Source organism: Antechinus flavipes, chromosome 3, assembly GCF_016432865.1.
Source record: "Antechinus flavipes isolate AdamAnt ecotype Samford, QLD, Australia chromosome 3, AdamAnt_v2, whole genome shotgun sequence".
Taxonomy (NCBI): Eukaryota; Metazoa; Chordata; class Mammalia; order Dasyuromorphia; family Dasyuridae; genus Antechinus; species Antechinus flavipes.
Window position 1 is genome coordinate 606,621,028 of NC_067400.1, and position 16,401 is coordinate 606,637,428.

At 38.5% G+C, this 16,401-nt stretch overlaps 1 protein-coding gene across 1 annotated transcript in view; it reads left to right on the plus strand.

Annotated features, from left to right (window-relative positions):
• Window positions 1-16,401, plus strand: part of TTC34 (tetratricopeptide repeat domain 34) — a 57,700-nt gene that overhangs the window by 30,942 nt on the left and 10,357 nt on the right. The window contains exons 6-7 of the mRNA XM_051988766.1: window positions 4,932-5,202; window positions 7,056-7,270. Of these exons, the coding sequence (XP_051844726.1) occupies window positions 4,932-5,202; window positions 7,056-7,270 (486 nt within the window). The remainder of the gene's footprint in view (window positions 1-4,931; window positions 5,203-7,055; window positions 7,271-16,401) is intronic.

The following is a 16,401-nucleotide window of genomic DNA, read 5'->3' on the forward strand; positions in this document are numbered from 1 at the left end:
AAACAATTAATCTATACATAATTCTACAATTACCTTGCTGCGCAAGAAAAATCAGCTCAAAAAGGAAAAAAGTAACAAAGAAAACAAAATGCAAGCAAACAATAATAAAAAAAATTGGAAATACTATGTTGTGATCCACTTAGTCCCCCAGTCCTCTCTCTGGGTGTAGATGGCTCTCTCCATCACAAGACTATTGGAACTGGTCTGAATCATCTCATTGATGAAAAGAGCCACGTCCATCAGAATTGATCATTGCATAAACTTGCTGTTGCTAGTTCTGCTCATTTCACTTAACATCAGTTCATGTAAATTTCTCCAGATCTCTCTGAAATCATCCTGCTAACTGTTTCTTGTAGAAAATATTTCATAACACATACTATAACTTATTCAGCCATTCACCAACTGATGGACATCCTCTCAGTTTCCAGTTTCTTGCAACCACAAAAATGGCTGCTACAAACATTTTGACACATGGGGGTCCTTTTCCCTTTTTCATGATCTCTTTGGGATACAGGCCCAATAAAGACACCACTGGATCACAAGGTATGTATGTACAGTTTGATAGCCCTTTGGGCATAGTATAAAAGGAATTCTTAATCCAGAGCCTGAAAATAAGTGACAGAAAAAGAAACAGGGACAGAGAGAAACATACATACACACACATATATATGTATAGATAAATTTATATGTATATATATATATGTATATAGACAACCAGATAGAGATATGTATATATGAATAAATAGATAGATATAAATGGATAATTTATCCAAATATATATCCAAATATAAATGGATAAATGACAATAGATTGGCAGATAATAGATATATTTATAGATAGTGACAGATATATATATATATACATATATATAGATATGGATAGATATGAATAGATAAATATAAAAGAGAAAGAGAGAGATGATAGAGTAATAAGTAGAGATAAACTGCATTTCAGTGTAACTGATTCCCTTTGCAATCTGTGGATGTTATTTTATACATCCAAAATCATAAATATGAAAAGGCATCCATGGAATTCATCTAATACTCAGGATACAATAAAGTTTGAGAACCTCTGGATTAAGTGATTTCTATGATCTTTTCCAGCCCTAACAATATATGATATGATGTGATACTTAATATGATATGATGTGATGTGATATGATGTTGCTTGATAGGGCAGGACTGGCACCCTGCTTCAGGACCACATGGCCTCATATTTTGGCTGCCATCCAGTCAGCCTCCTTTTTTAGACCAATCTTTGTGCAGTAGACTAATCTTTATCCTGGTAATTAGAAGTGACTTCTCTAGATATAATCAGCTCCTTCATGCAGCTTGTTTGTGTTTCCTGATACAGTTAGCAGTTCAAGTTCTAAGAAAGAAAAGGGGGAAATAATAATAATAGATATTAAAAATAGGTCATGTAGAACCCAGATTGGTTCTGTATTTAGTAAAATTATCTGTCCCTCTCTCCAAGGAAGGTTGCCAAGGTTTTTGGAAATTCTTGTTTTTAATTTCAGGGGTCAAGGCCCAGGCATATGTAAAGTACTTTGTAAATCTTAAGTCACTATATGAATGTTAACTATTACCGTTATTATTGTTAGGCAAAGTAGACTGAGATTTCATTGCAAATATTTAATGAGAAATAATGGTCAGCTAGATGGCACCATGAATGGAGCATTGGGCCTGGACTCAGGAGGATTCGAATTTCCAAATTCAACTCTGGTCTCAGACACTTCCTAGCTGGGTGATCCTAGGCAAGGCACTTAGTCCCTTTTGCCTCAGTTTCTTCACTTGTAAAATCAACTGAAGAAGTAAATGGCAAACAACTCCAGTACCTTTGCAAAGAAAACCCCAAGTGGGGTCATAAAGAGTAATACATGACTGAAACAATAATATAATTGTTTTCCACCAGATCAACTAGATCCACACAACTTCATATGGGACAGGGATAACTTCTTATACTTCTCCCCTCTTTCCCATAATACCTAGGGCAGGACTCCTTCCTGTAGAAGCTCATTATTTAAAGATAATCTTGTCAAAATGGCCCCTGGTTAGGAATGCCATAGAGTGGATATTTTACTTAGAGATAGATTTCTAGCCAAGCCCAAGTAGGAAAAAACAGGCTCTGACAAAATTGGGCACAACATATCTAAGAAGAAATGAATGGTTGTTGTTTGTGAAGTAAAGACAAGCCTGAAACTGGAAACTGAGTGGATGCCTATCAGTTGGGGAATGGCTGAATAAATTATGGTCTATGAATGTTGTGGAATATTATTGTTTTATAGGAAACAATCAGCAGGATGATTTCAGAAAGACCTGGAGAGACTTTTATCAACTGATGTTAAGTGAAGTAAATAGAATCAAGAGAATATTATATACAGTAACAAGATTATAGGATGATTAATTCTGATGGACGTGGCTCTTTTCAACAATGAGCTGATTCAGGCCAGTCCCAATAATAATCCTGTGATGGAGAGAGCCATCTGTCTCCGGAGATAGGACAATAGGAACTGAATGTGAATCACAACATAGCATTTGTACCTTTTTGTTGTCTGTTTGACTTTTTTCTTTCTTTTTCATTTTTTTCCCTTTTTAATCTGATTTTTCTTGTGCAGCATGATAAATGTGGCAATATATATATAGAAGAATTGCACATATTTAACTTATATTATATTGCTTGCTGTCTAGGGGAGAGGCTATGGGGAAGGAAGGGAAAAAACTTGAAACATGGAGTTTTTCAAGGGTAAATGTTGAAAATTATCTTTGCATGTATTTTGAAAATAGAAAGCTATTATTAAAAAAAGATAAGCCTGACCTAGAAGGAAGATGTCAGCCTTGTGTCCTGAAGCCCTGAATATCAATCTCTGAGATCACCTCCAATTTATGCAATTTGCATCTTGTTTCTACATAATGTAGTCCATCCCATTAGATTGCAAATTCCTTGAAGGCAGGAATTGACTTTTGCCTTTCTTTGTACCCCTAGTGCTTAGCACAGTGTCTGACAAATATTAAGTGTTTAATAAATGTTTGTCAACTTGATTTTAAATCTCAGCTCACTATGTGAGTTTGTGCAGTTCCCTATGCTTCTATTTTCTTATCTGTATTATACCATGTATAATAACATAATAATGATATCTGTATGATAACAATATTCATACTTCCAGACTTGTAGGGCCATTGAGTAAAAAGACATTTGATGACTTTTTAATTACTGTGTCAGGTGTGATATGGTGGCCAAGCCCTACTGGGTCCAGAATGAGAGAGGGAACGGTGCTAGTTATATCCCAGCTGGAGCTCCATTTGGGAGGAATACTCAGAAGCTGGGGAGGATTCCAGAGCAGGGCATCTCAGATGGCAAACTGTCATGGCAGGTGGAAAGTGATGGAAAGAACTGGGGATGTTTATCCTGGAGAAGAAAAGCCTTAGGAGATACATGCCAGCTATCTTCAATCATTGGAAAGAGGAATTATTCTGGTGCTTCTTGGCTCCAAAAGCAGAAACAGGAGCATTGGGCAGAAGGTACAAGTAGGCAAATGCAAGGGAAAATTGCCTGAATCAGTCAACAAATATTCATTAATTATTAACTATTTAATTAATTAGTAAGATTTAGTATTATAATTATATGTTTATATAACATAATTACAATTATTTATAATTGATTGTAATAATAATAATTGTTACTATTAATATTAAATCACCTATTATGAACTAGGTACTAAACCAAATGTCAATAATGAAAAAAAAAGACCTTGCCCTCAAGGATCACACAGTGTAATGGGGGAGACAATATGTGAACAGCCACATACAGAGAAGACAGCGAGAAACAAGTAGTCTCAGAAGGAAGGCACTAAAATAAGTGATGTATATATAAAGTTAAGGCCTAGAAGGCAAAAGGAAAAGGACACAGCAGAGGATGAGATGGATAGATGGTGTCATGGAAGAAACAAACATGACCTTGGCCAAATTTAGGGAGATAGTAAAAGATAGAAGATCCTGGCATGCTATGGTCCCTGGGGTCATCAAGAATCAAACATGACTGAATGACTGGCCAACAGCCACAAATATGAGGCTGTGGACTTCCCCTCACTGGAAATCTTGGACCAGAAGTTGGGAGGAACATTTGTTGGGCATGCAGTTGAAAGCCTTCTTGTTCATGTGTGGGCTGGCCTAGTTAATCTATAAAATTACGTGTTATCATATCATATATCATATGATTTTTTGTTGTTTAGTCATTTTTCAGTTGGCTGACTCTTTGCAACCCCACTTTGGGCTTTTCTTGCAAAGATCCTGGAACGGTTTCCTATTTCTTCCTCCAACTCATTTTATAGATGAGAAAATTGAGGTAAAGAGGGTTAAGTGACTTGCCCAGGGTCATCTAGCTAGGAAGGATCTAAGGCTACATTTGAAATCAGGAAGACGATTCTTCCCAACTCCAGGACTGGTGCTCTATGCACTATAATATCACCTAGTTGCCTGAAAAATAATATAATTAGATGATATAAATAATAATAGCTAGCATTCATATGGCTTTCTGGGGTTTACAAATATTATCTCATTGAATCCACACAATAAATATTGATGTAGATGCTCTTATTATTTATATATGAGGAAACTAAAGGCTCAGAAAAATTAAATTACTTATGAAGGTCATGCAGCTAAGTAAGCATAAGGCAGAATCCCAACTCAGCTATTCCTGCCTCAAGTCCAAGATTCTATCCACAAAGCCACCTAACTATATCATATATCTGTCAGTCATATCAACGAGCATTTATTAAGTGCTTGTTGTATGCTCGGCATTGTGTAAGCCCTGAGAATACAAATACAAGTGGAAATTCTATTAGTATTCCACAACCTTCTGGAAGGGAGAGTTTGGAGCCCTGATTGAATTCTCCCATCCTGAGACTAATCCTTCACTGTTGACTGTCATCATAGGAGGCTGTGGACAGCATCATCTCTGCTCTTACCTTGGATATGGCAGGTGTGGTCCCTGAGATCTTGTCACTGAAGCAAGAAGCCCAGGCCTTCATCACTCAAGGCCTCTACTCCCACTGTAGAACTGGGCTGAACCAGCTGGCTTCAGACAGGAGCCTTCCTAGGGAAGAAGCCTCTGAAAAACTGCTGGCCATCGGAGAAGCGCTCATTAAAATAGATGCCACAAAATCCAGCTGGAGAATCCTCCTTGTGGATGTTTTGATTTTGACAGGTAAGAATGCTGCTTTCCCAGGAAATTTGTTATGAGTGTTCTATATCAAATGGCATGAGATGGGAAAGCATTTATTAAGTAATTATTGTGTGCCAAAAACCATGCTAAGTGATAAGAATACAAATGGACAAACCAGATTGTCCCTGCTCTTAAAGAGCTCATATTCTAATTAGGGGCTAAATCCCATAAAGGAAATATCAACTACAAGGAGGAGAGACAGGTCCAGTTGTTGTTAGGGTTCAGCAACAGGCAGTTAAAGTAACAGCTGAAATCTCACCTTCTACAGGATGCTTTCTTTAATCCCTTTTAATTCCAGTGCCTTCTTCCTATTAATTAGTTCCTGTTTATCTTGAATACAGCCTGTGTATATATATATATTGGTTTGCATGCTGTCTCCTCCATTAGACTGGAAGCTTCTTGATGACAAAGATGAGGATTCTTTTGTTTCTAGCACTTAGAACAGTGTCTAGCACATAGTAGGTGCTTAATAAATATTTATTGATGAACTGACTGAAAGCAAAGTCCAGCAGAACCAATAGCAATGAATGTGAGCAGAAATACTCACCTTCAAAGTCAAGGACTTGAAGGAACCTGAATCTATAGCCTTTGTAATGGGAAGATACTGGTGGAATCTAAGTAGGAGATATTACCTTTTTATTGAACTTAAAAGGTGAAATCAGGGGTGCAGAGCCTGTACCTACTACTTCTGGGCCTGGTCTCTGGGGGCCATGCAGAGAACAAGACTAATCCCTCTTCCATGTCACAACGAATAGGCTCTTGAAAGCAGCTATCATGTCTCCCACCAGTCTTTTCTTCCTGATCTCAAGTCCTTCATTCTATCCTCTATGCTGATTCTCAGGGAACATAGTGAACATTGAGTTGCCTTGCATTGAATTCAGCAGATCTTAAAAAGGCCCAAAGAATTAGAGGGTTTTGTGTGTTTCTTTTTTTTTCTAAATGTCACATGTATAAAATAGGACAAGTTATAGCAGGTCTTTCACAGGACTGTGCCTCAAATGAAATCATATTCATCTTAAACACATTAAATACTAAAAAGAAGAGAGAAAAAAAGATGTCTCCTGCCCTCAAGGAGCTCACATTCTAGCAGGAGAGATAAGGCAGTTATTCAGAGGGTAACAAGACAAAAACAGAAAGGGATAAGTGCATAAGAAAAGTAGAGGTAGAACATTACATAGGGGCTAAAAGTGAAGAACACCTTGTTTTAAGACTGCTTTCCATTATATACAATATAGGAATAAATGTGAATCAGTCAGTTTGTGTTGGAGAGGAGAAACTCCTTGAATAAAGACAACATCTGGGTTCAAATGTCAAACTCTTAACTAGCTACATAATTCTGGGCAAGTTGCTGACTCTCTTTGATTCTCAGCTTCCTCATCTATAAAATGTCAATAATTATGTCTGTAATTCTTATGTCAAGGTGTTGTTTTGAGAACTAGATGATATCATGTCCATGATCCAATGAGATAATCTACATATGGTCAGATGAGATAGCATATAAATTGTTTGGTAAATCTTAGTGTTTTAAAAGGAGAATGTAAAATGTTGCAGCATGACATTGTTACTGTTGGAAGCCTATGTTACTATGTTACTGTGATAGAAATCTAAATTCTGAGTTGAAAGGGATCTGAATCAATCCCCACCCTCCCCACAGATGAGGAAACTGAGGTCTTAGAAGTTGTGTTCTGTTGAAGGTCACCCAGCAGTGGAGTGAAGATTTGAACCCAAACTTCTGACTCCAAATTTGCAACTTATCTATCCTCTTGTTCCCTGAGTTTTCCTTGCATGGTACAGCAGTCCTTCTGACCTTCCTTTCTACTTTCTCCTTCAAACAGGTTGCTATGAGAAAGCTCTTGAACATCTACAAGAAGTCCTTGGACCCACTCCCAGGTCTGAGCCTGCCCAGGCCCGGCTGGGTTTCCTCCAGTTAAAGAAGAGAGAACTTGTAGCTGCTATTCACAACTTGGAGCCTCTAGCTGGGAAAGACCCCAAGGATCTGGGCTTCCTCTTGCATCTGTTGGACACCAAGCAGCGGCACAGTCTCTCACAGGTACAATAGGGAATGACACCATTTTGCTTGGGGTCTCTCAAGAGTAAAGGGAAGGGAACAAGCATTTATTATGCCCCTCTTATGTGCCAGACACTGTGTTAAGTGCTTATAAATATTATCACATTTGATCCTCACATCAATCCTGGCAGGTAGGTGCTATTATGACCCTCATTTTACAGATGAGAAAACAGGCCCGGAGAAGAATTTGCTTAAGGACATTCAAGTAGTAAATAGCAGAGCCAACATTTGAACTCAGATCTGATCTTAAATGAAGTATTCTTTCCAACAGGCTGCCCAGGGAAGGGAAACAGTGAAAAGAGCATTGGTTCTAGTGGGTTTAAGTGACTTTAGTGAAATCATTTTATTTTCATGAATCTCAGTTTCCCAATCTGTAAAAGTAAGGGTTAAAGTGGATGATCTCTGAGTCCAAGCTCTAAAGCAGTGATATTACTTAGAGCCAAAAAGGAGTTCAGAGGTGATCTAGCCCAACCCTCTTCTTTTACAAATGAGGAAACTGAGGTCCAGAAATTGATCAAGTTTGTCAAGATTATAAAACCTTTAAGTGACAGATGAAGGATATGAACTCAGACTCTCTGACTCTAAAATTAACACTTATTTCTCTGTACCCACTTGCCAAGGGATAACTCTTGAAGCCAAATCTATGATCCTTATGCTCCTGCAGTGAATTGCATTACATTGCATTGAATTCAACAGATCTTAAAAAGGCCCCAAGGATCCAAGATAGTTTTCTGTTTTATTTTATTTTTTTTCCTGACTATTACACTTATGACATGGAGCGAATGATAGCTGCCCTGTACAGAACAGTTGTGAGACCCAAATAAAATTATGTACATTCCAAGCACTTTACAATGTGTCCTACTGGGGAAAAGAGAGAAAAAAAAAAGATGGCTCTGTCCTCAAAGGGCTCACTAACAGAGGAGACAAGAAAGTGACTCAAAGGGTCGACAGGAATTCAGGGGTCGCTGTCTGTGTACATTTTGTGGGAGACGTGAGCGGATGGGGGATAGCATCCCCTATTCCCACCACCATCCCCACTCCATCTTTTGCTCACTCAGGCAGCCACAGCAATCTAAAAGCCCCATCTCTGCTTCCTCAATTCTTTGGAAATGTTTTCCTGCTCTTCATCAGCCCCTATTAAGCCCATGGTGGCTGCCTGATTATCTGAGTGCATCTCTGAGACAAGCACAGGCATGCAATTTACAGTGATGGGTTTAGCTGATGGGGAGAAGACAGCTTGGTAAACAAGAATTAATTTATCGACTTGTAAAAGTTTGTGGCTTACCTTATCTGAAAGAAGCCTCTGTACCCGTGCAGGGGGCTGAGACACCTTGTACCAGGCAGAAACCACTGGAATCTCATTTAACTATCTGGGACTGACTGAACCATGAATTGTGACTTCTCCTCTTCAGGAAGAGGCTTGAAAGGGGTCTTAGAGGAAATTGAAAGATGAGGATTGAGAATGGAGATCAAGTTCTGGTTCAGCATTTTCTAGTCAGAGGATAGGGGTTCAAATCCATCTATCTATGTGACCTTGGACAAATCAAGGTCTCCAGGACTCAGTTTCTTCATCTGTAAGATGAGGAATTTGTAATTTGTGGTTTCTGTGTTCCCTTCTATCTTTAGAACTATAATCCCATTAAACTCTTAATATGTGCTAAACACTAAATTAGGCACTGGGCACTCCTTCAAGGAGCTAAAATTCTGCTGGAAGGAGGTAAGGGGATACACGATATTCAAGAATAAATAGCTATAAATTTTATACAAAGTGAATTTAGGAGAGAGAGAGAGAGTCCTGATAACTTCAGGGATGACAGCATTTAGTAAGTGGCTACTGTATACTGTACTAAGCATATAGTATTTGTATATGTATCCAAAGATTATATGATTCCTGCCCTCAAGAAATTTATATTCTATAGGATAAAACTAATACATCCATATAAATAGATATGAAGTATATATAATGTAGCTACAAGGTAATGGGGGCATATTAGATATTAGCAACTGAGGGAATCAGAGAAGGCTTCCTGTACAAAGTGATACTGGACCTTTACCTAAAATGGAACTAAGGATTCCAGTGAGCAGAAATGAGAAAAGAAAAGGTTGCAGGCTGTCTTAAACAGAAGGGAGAGACTGCAGGCATGTACAGGGACCAGCTTGTCTGCCATTTAATCAGAATAGACAGGACCTGGATGATACTATAAAATAAGAGTAGAAAAGAAAATGGGAAATAGCAAAAAGTTTTAATGCCAGATTGAGGGTTTTATATTTCGGTTTAGAGGCAATAAGGAGTCAATGAAAATTTTCTGAGTCAAGGAGGGCATGGTCAGATGTTCTCAGGGCAGAGGGTGATTTGAAAAAGAATGGGACTAGAGACCAGGGGATCTGCTGAAACTACCTTTTGGCTGAAACTATTAGGAGACCCTAAACTTAGAGTCAGGGGGACCTGAGTACAAATCTAACCTCAGATAAATCCTTACTGGGTGATTCTGGGTAAGTCACTCTTTTTGCCTCAGCTATAAAATGAGTATAATAACTATATCTACTTCCCAAGATGGTTGTGACAATGAAGCAAAAAATGATAAATATTTGTGAAACACTGAGCACATAGTAGGTGCTATAAAATGTTTATTCCCTTTCCCCTCTCCATTGTAGTAGTTCAGCTTATGGATTCAGAACTCAGCAAGCCAATTAACTTCATTAAATGGGATCAGTGTCACAGCTAAAGATCATCATTTCTGAAGTGATCACTTCCCTTTGTTAATTGGTCTCAATTAACAAAGCATTTATTAACAAATTAAAAAAAACTTTCAGGGAACATATAGTTTAAATCTAAATAAGGCAGACAATACATATGTATATGCAAGTGGATGTGTGCAGGTACACATGTTCATATATGTATTGTTATATGTATATATTCTTTATGTATGTTCACATGAGTTCAAATCTAACTTTAGATACTTCTTAGCTATGTTACACTGGGCAAATCATTTCACCCTGTTTGTCTCAATTTCTTCATCTGTAAAATGAATTGGAGAAGGAAATGGCAAATATGCTGGTATCTTTGCCAAGAAAACCCCCAATATATGTGTGTGTGTGTGTGTGTGTGTGTGTGTGTGTGTGTGTGTACAAATTGCTATATGTATAAGTTCCTTGGGGAAAAGACTATTCTGATTTTGATTTTGTATTCCCATATATAGTAAACACATATTAAAAGCTTAATAGATTATAGTTTTAAGGGTAGAAGGGAACACAGAGACCACAATTCCCTGCATTTCAGGCATAGTGCCTGAAACATAATAAGTGTTTAATAAATGCTTATTGGTTCTTGATTGAATCCAGCTGTGAGGGTTATCATCAATTAATAAATATTTACTGGGAGCAGCTAGATGGTATATTGGATATAACACTGACCCTGAAGTCAGGTGGACCTGAGTGCAAATGGGACTTCAGACACTTAACACTTACTAGTTGTGTGACTATGGGCAAGTCACTTAACCCCAATGCCTGCCTCCCCCCAAAAAAGAACATTTATTAAGTATCTACTCTATGCCAGGCAAAGTACTAAGCACGGGGAACATAAAAAGAGGCAAAAAACAATTCCTGTTCTCAAGAAGATTCTAATCCTAAAACTCTCGTCCCTCGTCTTTGTTCTTTTAATTTGGTATCAACCAAAGAACTGGACAGACAAATGCAGGCATTCAGTATCTAACCCCTGAAAAGTTTTGAGGGAAGGTGGCTTTCTGCCTTATTGACTGACATTTTAAGAAAAGAAAATCTGTTTTTAGGATTAGCTGCATCAAACAGATGAGGACTGGCTCTTTTTTCCTATTTTGGCAGCTTTGGAGAACAGGATGACTGACAACAAAAGCCTTCCCTTCCTTCTCTAAAACCACCCCCCTTCCTTTTGAGAAGTTTAGGGCTTCTAGGATCCCTACCTGGCTTAAAAGAAAACAAAGGATTGAAAGCATTAAAATTAAAGCTAAAGGCTTTAATGTGTCCTTCTAGGAGATAAGAAACCCAAAAGAACTGGAGGGCTTACTCATGATGGTCATGATCCAGGTTCTGCTGCTGGGCAGCCCTTCCTTCGTCCTTCCTTCCAAGGAATAGTGACACAATCTTCCTAAAATATCTAAGCAGTCTCTTCTATTCCCTATTGTATCCCTTCCGGCTTGTTTAGAAATGGGGAAATGGCCCCTACTTCTTACTAAAGGGCAGACTAGCAACTGAAGACTGGGCAATCATGGAATGGCCACCATGTCTTCTCCATGGGAGTGGTAATCCCACCATGTCCTCTCCATGGATGTAGCTTTTTCCAAATGACCAAGCTTGGATTCCCTCCAGACACCTCCATGAGCCAGTGATCCAGCTTCCCCTCTCCCCTGCCGTCTTGTGAAGATGATAGAAGGTTCTACCCCTTGCAAAGTCTGTGTAGTGAAGGTTAGAGTGATGAGATGCTCAAGCCACCTGAATCCCAGAAACACACTTTCCCCTCAGGTTGTGTAGCCATTCTTGGACTCCCAAAGGGAATTTTCAAAGTTGGTAGCTAGGTAGTGCAGTGGCTAGAGCATGGGACTGAAATCAAGCAGACGACTTCAAATCCAGTCTCTTGACAGTTCCTAGCTATGTGACCATGCCAAGTCTTGTCATCTTTGCCTTTGTTTCCTAATTAGTAAAATAGAGGTAATTTAACACCTATCTCCCAGAGTTGTGTTGTGGGGGGTGTCAAATGAGATAATTAGGTGTAAGTGCACTTAGCACAGTGCTAGCACATAGTAAATGATATCAAAATGCCCATTTCTTTTTATATATAGTGTCTCATTTGACATCCTGTATATGTGTGTGTATAATGTATATATTTATGTATGTATTTAATACACACATATGTATGTATTTAATATATACCCATACATCACATATGTATTTTGTGTGTGTATTTTTTCAGAAACATTGTTTTGCACTCCACTTGAGAATTGTAGTAGAGATTCAGTCAGATGGCCAATGAAATCAACCTTTCCAATATGTCTAGCCTATTCTGAACTTTAGGAAAAACCTTTCTAATTGCCTTTGGCAATTAGGACACTTTAAGTCTAGGTTTTCTGAATCTAGATCTAGAATTCTTTCTTTATGCAACTTTTCCCATGTTTCCCATGATGCCCTGACTTGGGGCAGGTCATTTCCCTCCATGGGTCACATTTTCTTCATCTTTAAAATAAAAGATCTAGATTATATGATCCCAAAGGTCACTTCCAGATCTGAATCTATGACCTTACAGGTGGGATCTTTCCCAGTTTCAGTTTCCTCAACTGCCAAGACTTTCCCTTCATTTTTATTATGTACCTTAGCCTCGCTCAATTAAATAATACTATAATATATTTTACATTTTTCATTTATTTGTTCTAGTTTTATGTGCAAATGCTCTTGGGGATGGACAATCTGGCTCACTTGGACCTTTTGTGTTTTCCCTCCCCTAGGCTTAAAGGATTATGGAGAGAGAGAGAGAGAGAGAGTATGTTTTGGGGGGAGGGGAGTGGTCTTGGGTAGGTAAGTATCCAAAGATTCCCAAGAAACCTTTGGAGTTTGGAGAGAGAAAAAAGGAACAGGTATAGGATGATGATGTTCTCCGATGCCTTAAGAGAAACATAGTGAACAGCACAAGAGAGAGCCTGCTGCTCTCTGACATCATTAATCAGTCAGTCAACAAGTATTTATTAAATGTCTCTCACCCTCCTAAGAAAGATGTTGGACTAGAGTAGACGGAGTGCTGCCATGGGAGTCAGAAAAACCTGATACTTTCTGTCTGGGTGACTCTGGCCAAGTCCCTTACATTGCTCATGCTCTGAGTCTAGACAACTCTCTAAGACTCTTAGCTATATTGATAAAAGGAATTTCTTCACCCTGTAGTTTCCTATACCAGTATAGTCTCAAGTCTAGTCCCTTTCACTGTCCCTGTTATCCTACTGTGTTCAGTGTTGGATGACAAAAACAGTCCTGACCTCAAGAACCTTACACGCTATCAAGAAAGATAAAGTATATGAATGGAAATACAATCAGAATAAAAGCATGTTAAAAATGCAAAGCAATTTACAAGTAGCATTTCATTTAATTTCCTGTAAGTCAGGTGATTTTATTATCCTCATTTTATAGATGAGGAAACTGAGATTAAGAGAGTCTTGCCAAAGGTCACACAGTCAAAATAAATAAATGTTTCTTAAATACCTACTATATGTTAAGTCCTATATTAGAGTTGGGGATACACATATACAAAGAATATGAATGGGAACACAATCAGAATAAAAGCATTTTAAAAGTTGCAAAGCAATTTACAAATAGCATTTCACACATATATACTGCTAGTAGTAGTATTAGTAATGATAATAATAGTTAAAATAATAATCACTATAATTCATTGATCATTTTAAGGCTTGTATGTTGGGTAACACAGTGGATAGGAGGCTGGAGCTGGAGTCAGGAAGACCTGAGTTCAAATCTGGCCTTAGACATTTCCTACCTGTGTGACTCTGGGCAAGTCACTTAATCCTGTTTGCCTCGGTTTCTTCATCTGTAAAATGAGCTGGAGAAAAAAATAGCAAACCATTCCAGTATCTCCGGTATCTCCATCAAATAGGATTATGGAGAAACATACAGCTGAAAAGAACTAAGCAACAACTAAAGCATGTTGCATATTAATATCTAATCATTAAATTAATTTAGTAATTTCATCAATTCCATCAATTTAATTAATTAATTTTATTCTTTTAATCCTCACAAACATCTTAAGAGATAGTTGCTATTATTATTCCCACTTTAGAGATGAGGAAACTGTGACCTGGAGAGTGATTTGCCCAGTGATACACAGGAAGTATCTAAGGTAGAATCTGAATTCAGGTCTTTGTGACTCGAGGCCCAATATTCAGTCCACCCACCTTCCTAATAGGAGCAATGCAATGTGGTTGGGATGGGATGGAGACACCAGGAGGAGCTGAGGGATCAGGAGAGGCTCTGGAGCTGGTCAGACCCCAAACAGTGCATTATGTTCAGTCTCAAGAGCCAAGTTTTAGGAAGAAAGTTCTTAAGATGGGGATTGACCAAAGGAAGGTAACTAGGCTGGACCTTGAGTTCAACCCATATGAGGATCATTTGGAGAAAGGTTGTGCCTGGAAAAGAGAAGCTTGGCTCAGAAGACTAGACAGCAGCCTTCCAATCTTTGAGTGGCTGCTCTATGAAAGAAATGCTGCATTCATCCTGTTCTATGCCCCTGAGGGCACAATCTGGGCAGAGGTTAGAACTGGCAAAGAAGCAGATTGGAGCTTTGACAAAAAAGAAATTTCTAATAATGAACAAATTCTCCCAAGAGTGTTATAGGCTCCCAAGGGAGGTAGAGAGCTCCTTGCTCACTATCAATTTTTGGTCAGAGTCTGAATAGCCATTTCATGGAGATTCTGTTCAAACATAGATTGGACTAAATGATCTCCAATTACTTTCTGCTTCTCTCTTTATGATCCCTTGATCATTTGATCTCTGTGATCTTGGATAAGTGCTTCACCTCCCCAAGTCTCAGTTTCCCCAACAGTAAAGTGAGAGAGTTAGTTTTGATGGCTTCAAAGATCCCTGGAAGCTCTAGGTATGTGATCTCCTTAGAGGATCATATGAATGCTTATTTTGCCCTAACTTTCTTTCCCTTCTTTCCCTCCATCCTCTGAAGACAAGGCTGGATTAATCAGAACACAGGCAGAATTCACTCAGATAACCCTAAGTCGTGCTCTGAATAAACTTTTAAAAAATGCTTCTGTCTTGAAGAGGTAATGAGTCAGGACCAGACTAAGCATTTTACAGAGCCAGACCTGGAGACAGAAGAAGGAAGGTTGGGCTGTGGGTATTTAATCTGCCTCAAATTTAATGTCTTCAAGGTGTTTCTGAAAGCCATTTGGGCTGAAGCTGTGACTTGGCTTGAGCTTTCCAATCATGCATATTAACTCGAGCAAGAAAATAAATGGATGGTGCACCACTGCGAGCTCCACTTTGGCAATGGACAGTTTCCTGCAGAAAACTGTTTTCCCTTTTTAAAGACAAGGGATGTTTCATGTGGCTCCCTGAGCCCTCAGAGTGGCACCTCACAGGGCATACAAGATTTGGAAGGCAGGAAGATCCAAGTTCAGATCTTACCTTGGCACTTCCTAGGTATACAACCCCAAGAAAGTCACTTTTGAAGGCTTTAAGACTCAGTTTCCCTCTTGGTAATATGAAGATGAATGATCACTCACCAGATATGATGTTGAGGGATTCTAGTTCAGTTCCAAGTTAGACTAGATGAATTATAAAATTCAGTCCCAGTCTGAGGTCCTCTGATTGTAAAATATGTGAGTTCTCTCTCTCTGAACCTTCATATTATCATCTGAAAAATAAGGCTAATGGATCCAATTTTTTAAGGCATCCTTCATCCTCTAAGACTAGGAACCTGTGACTTATTTCAGCCATCCAATCATCAACCTCATTACTACAAACAAGTTCCCTTCTTCCCTGAGTAACTCCCCACTATAGAGTGCCCCCCAAAGAAACCCTAGCTAATACCATGAAGAATTCTTTTACCACCACTGAATACTAATTCCAAGAAACCCCAAGATAGACAAGAGAGTTATCCCTGAAGTGCCTGGATTTAGAACTTAAAAGTATATAGCTAGAGACAGATATAGCTATGTATTACATAGTTACATAAAAGTTTTGTTTTAAAAATAAATCGATATTGATATCTTTCATATTCACATCAGCTACACTTCTCCAAGTGTGCCTCCCCACTTTCCAATCTCCAGAGCCATAGTTTTTAATAAAGAATAAAAAGAAGAGGGAAACAGTTCAGTAAAACTATGCAACATAACAGCCATTCCATGTTCTACTATTATAATCTCCTACCTCTGCACATATGATCCCCTATGTCTGCACAGGAGTGGGCTAACATGGAGCTACCTACTTGTGTCTCTCCTTCTAGGGCAATTTTGGCCATTATACTTTCATGGGTTTCTGACTTGGCTGTTTTCTTGTTATCTTTTCCATCCCCATTGTTGTAGTCATCTTGTATATGCTTATTGGTTTCTGCTCAGGTTGCATCAGTTCAG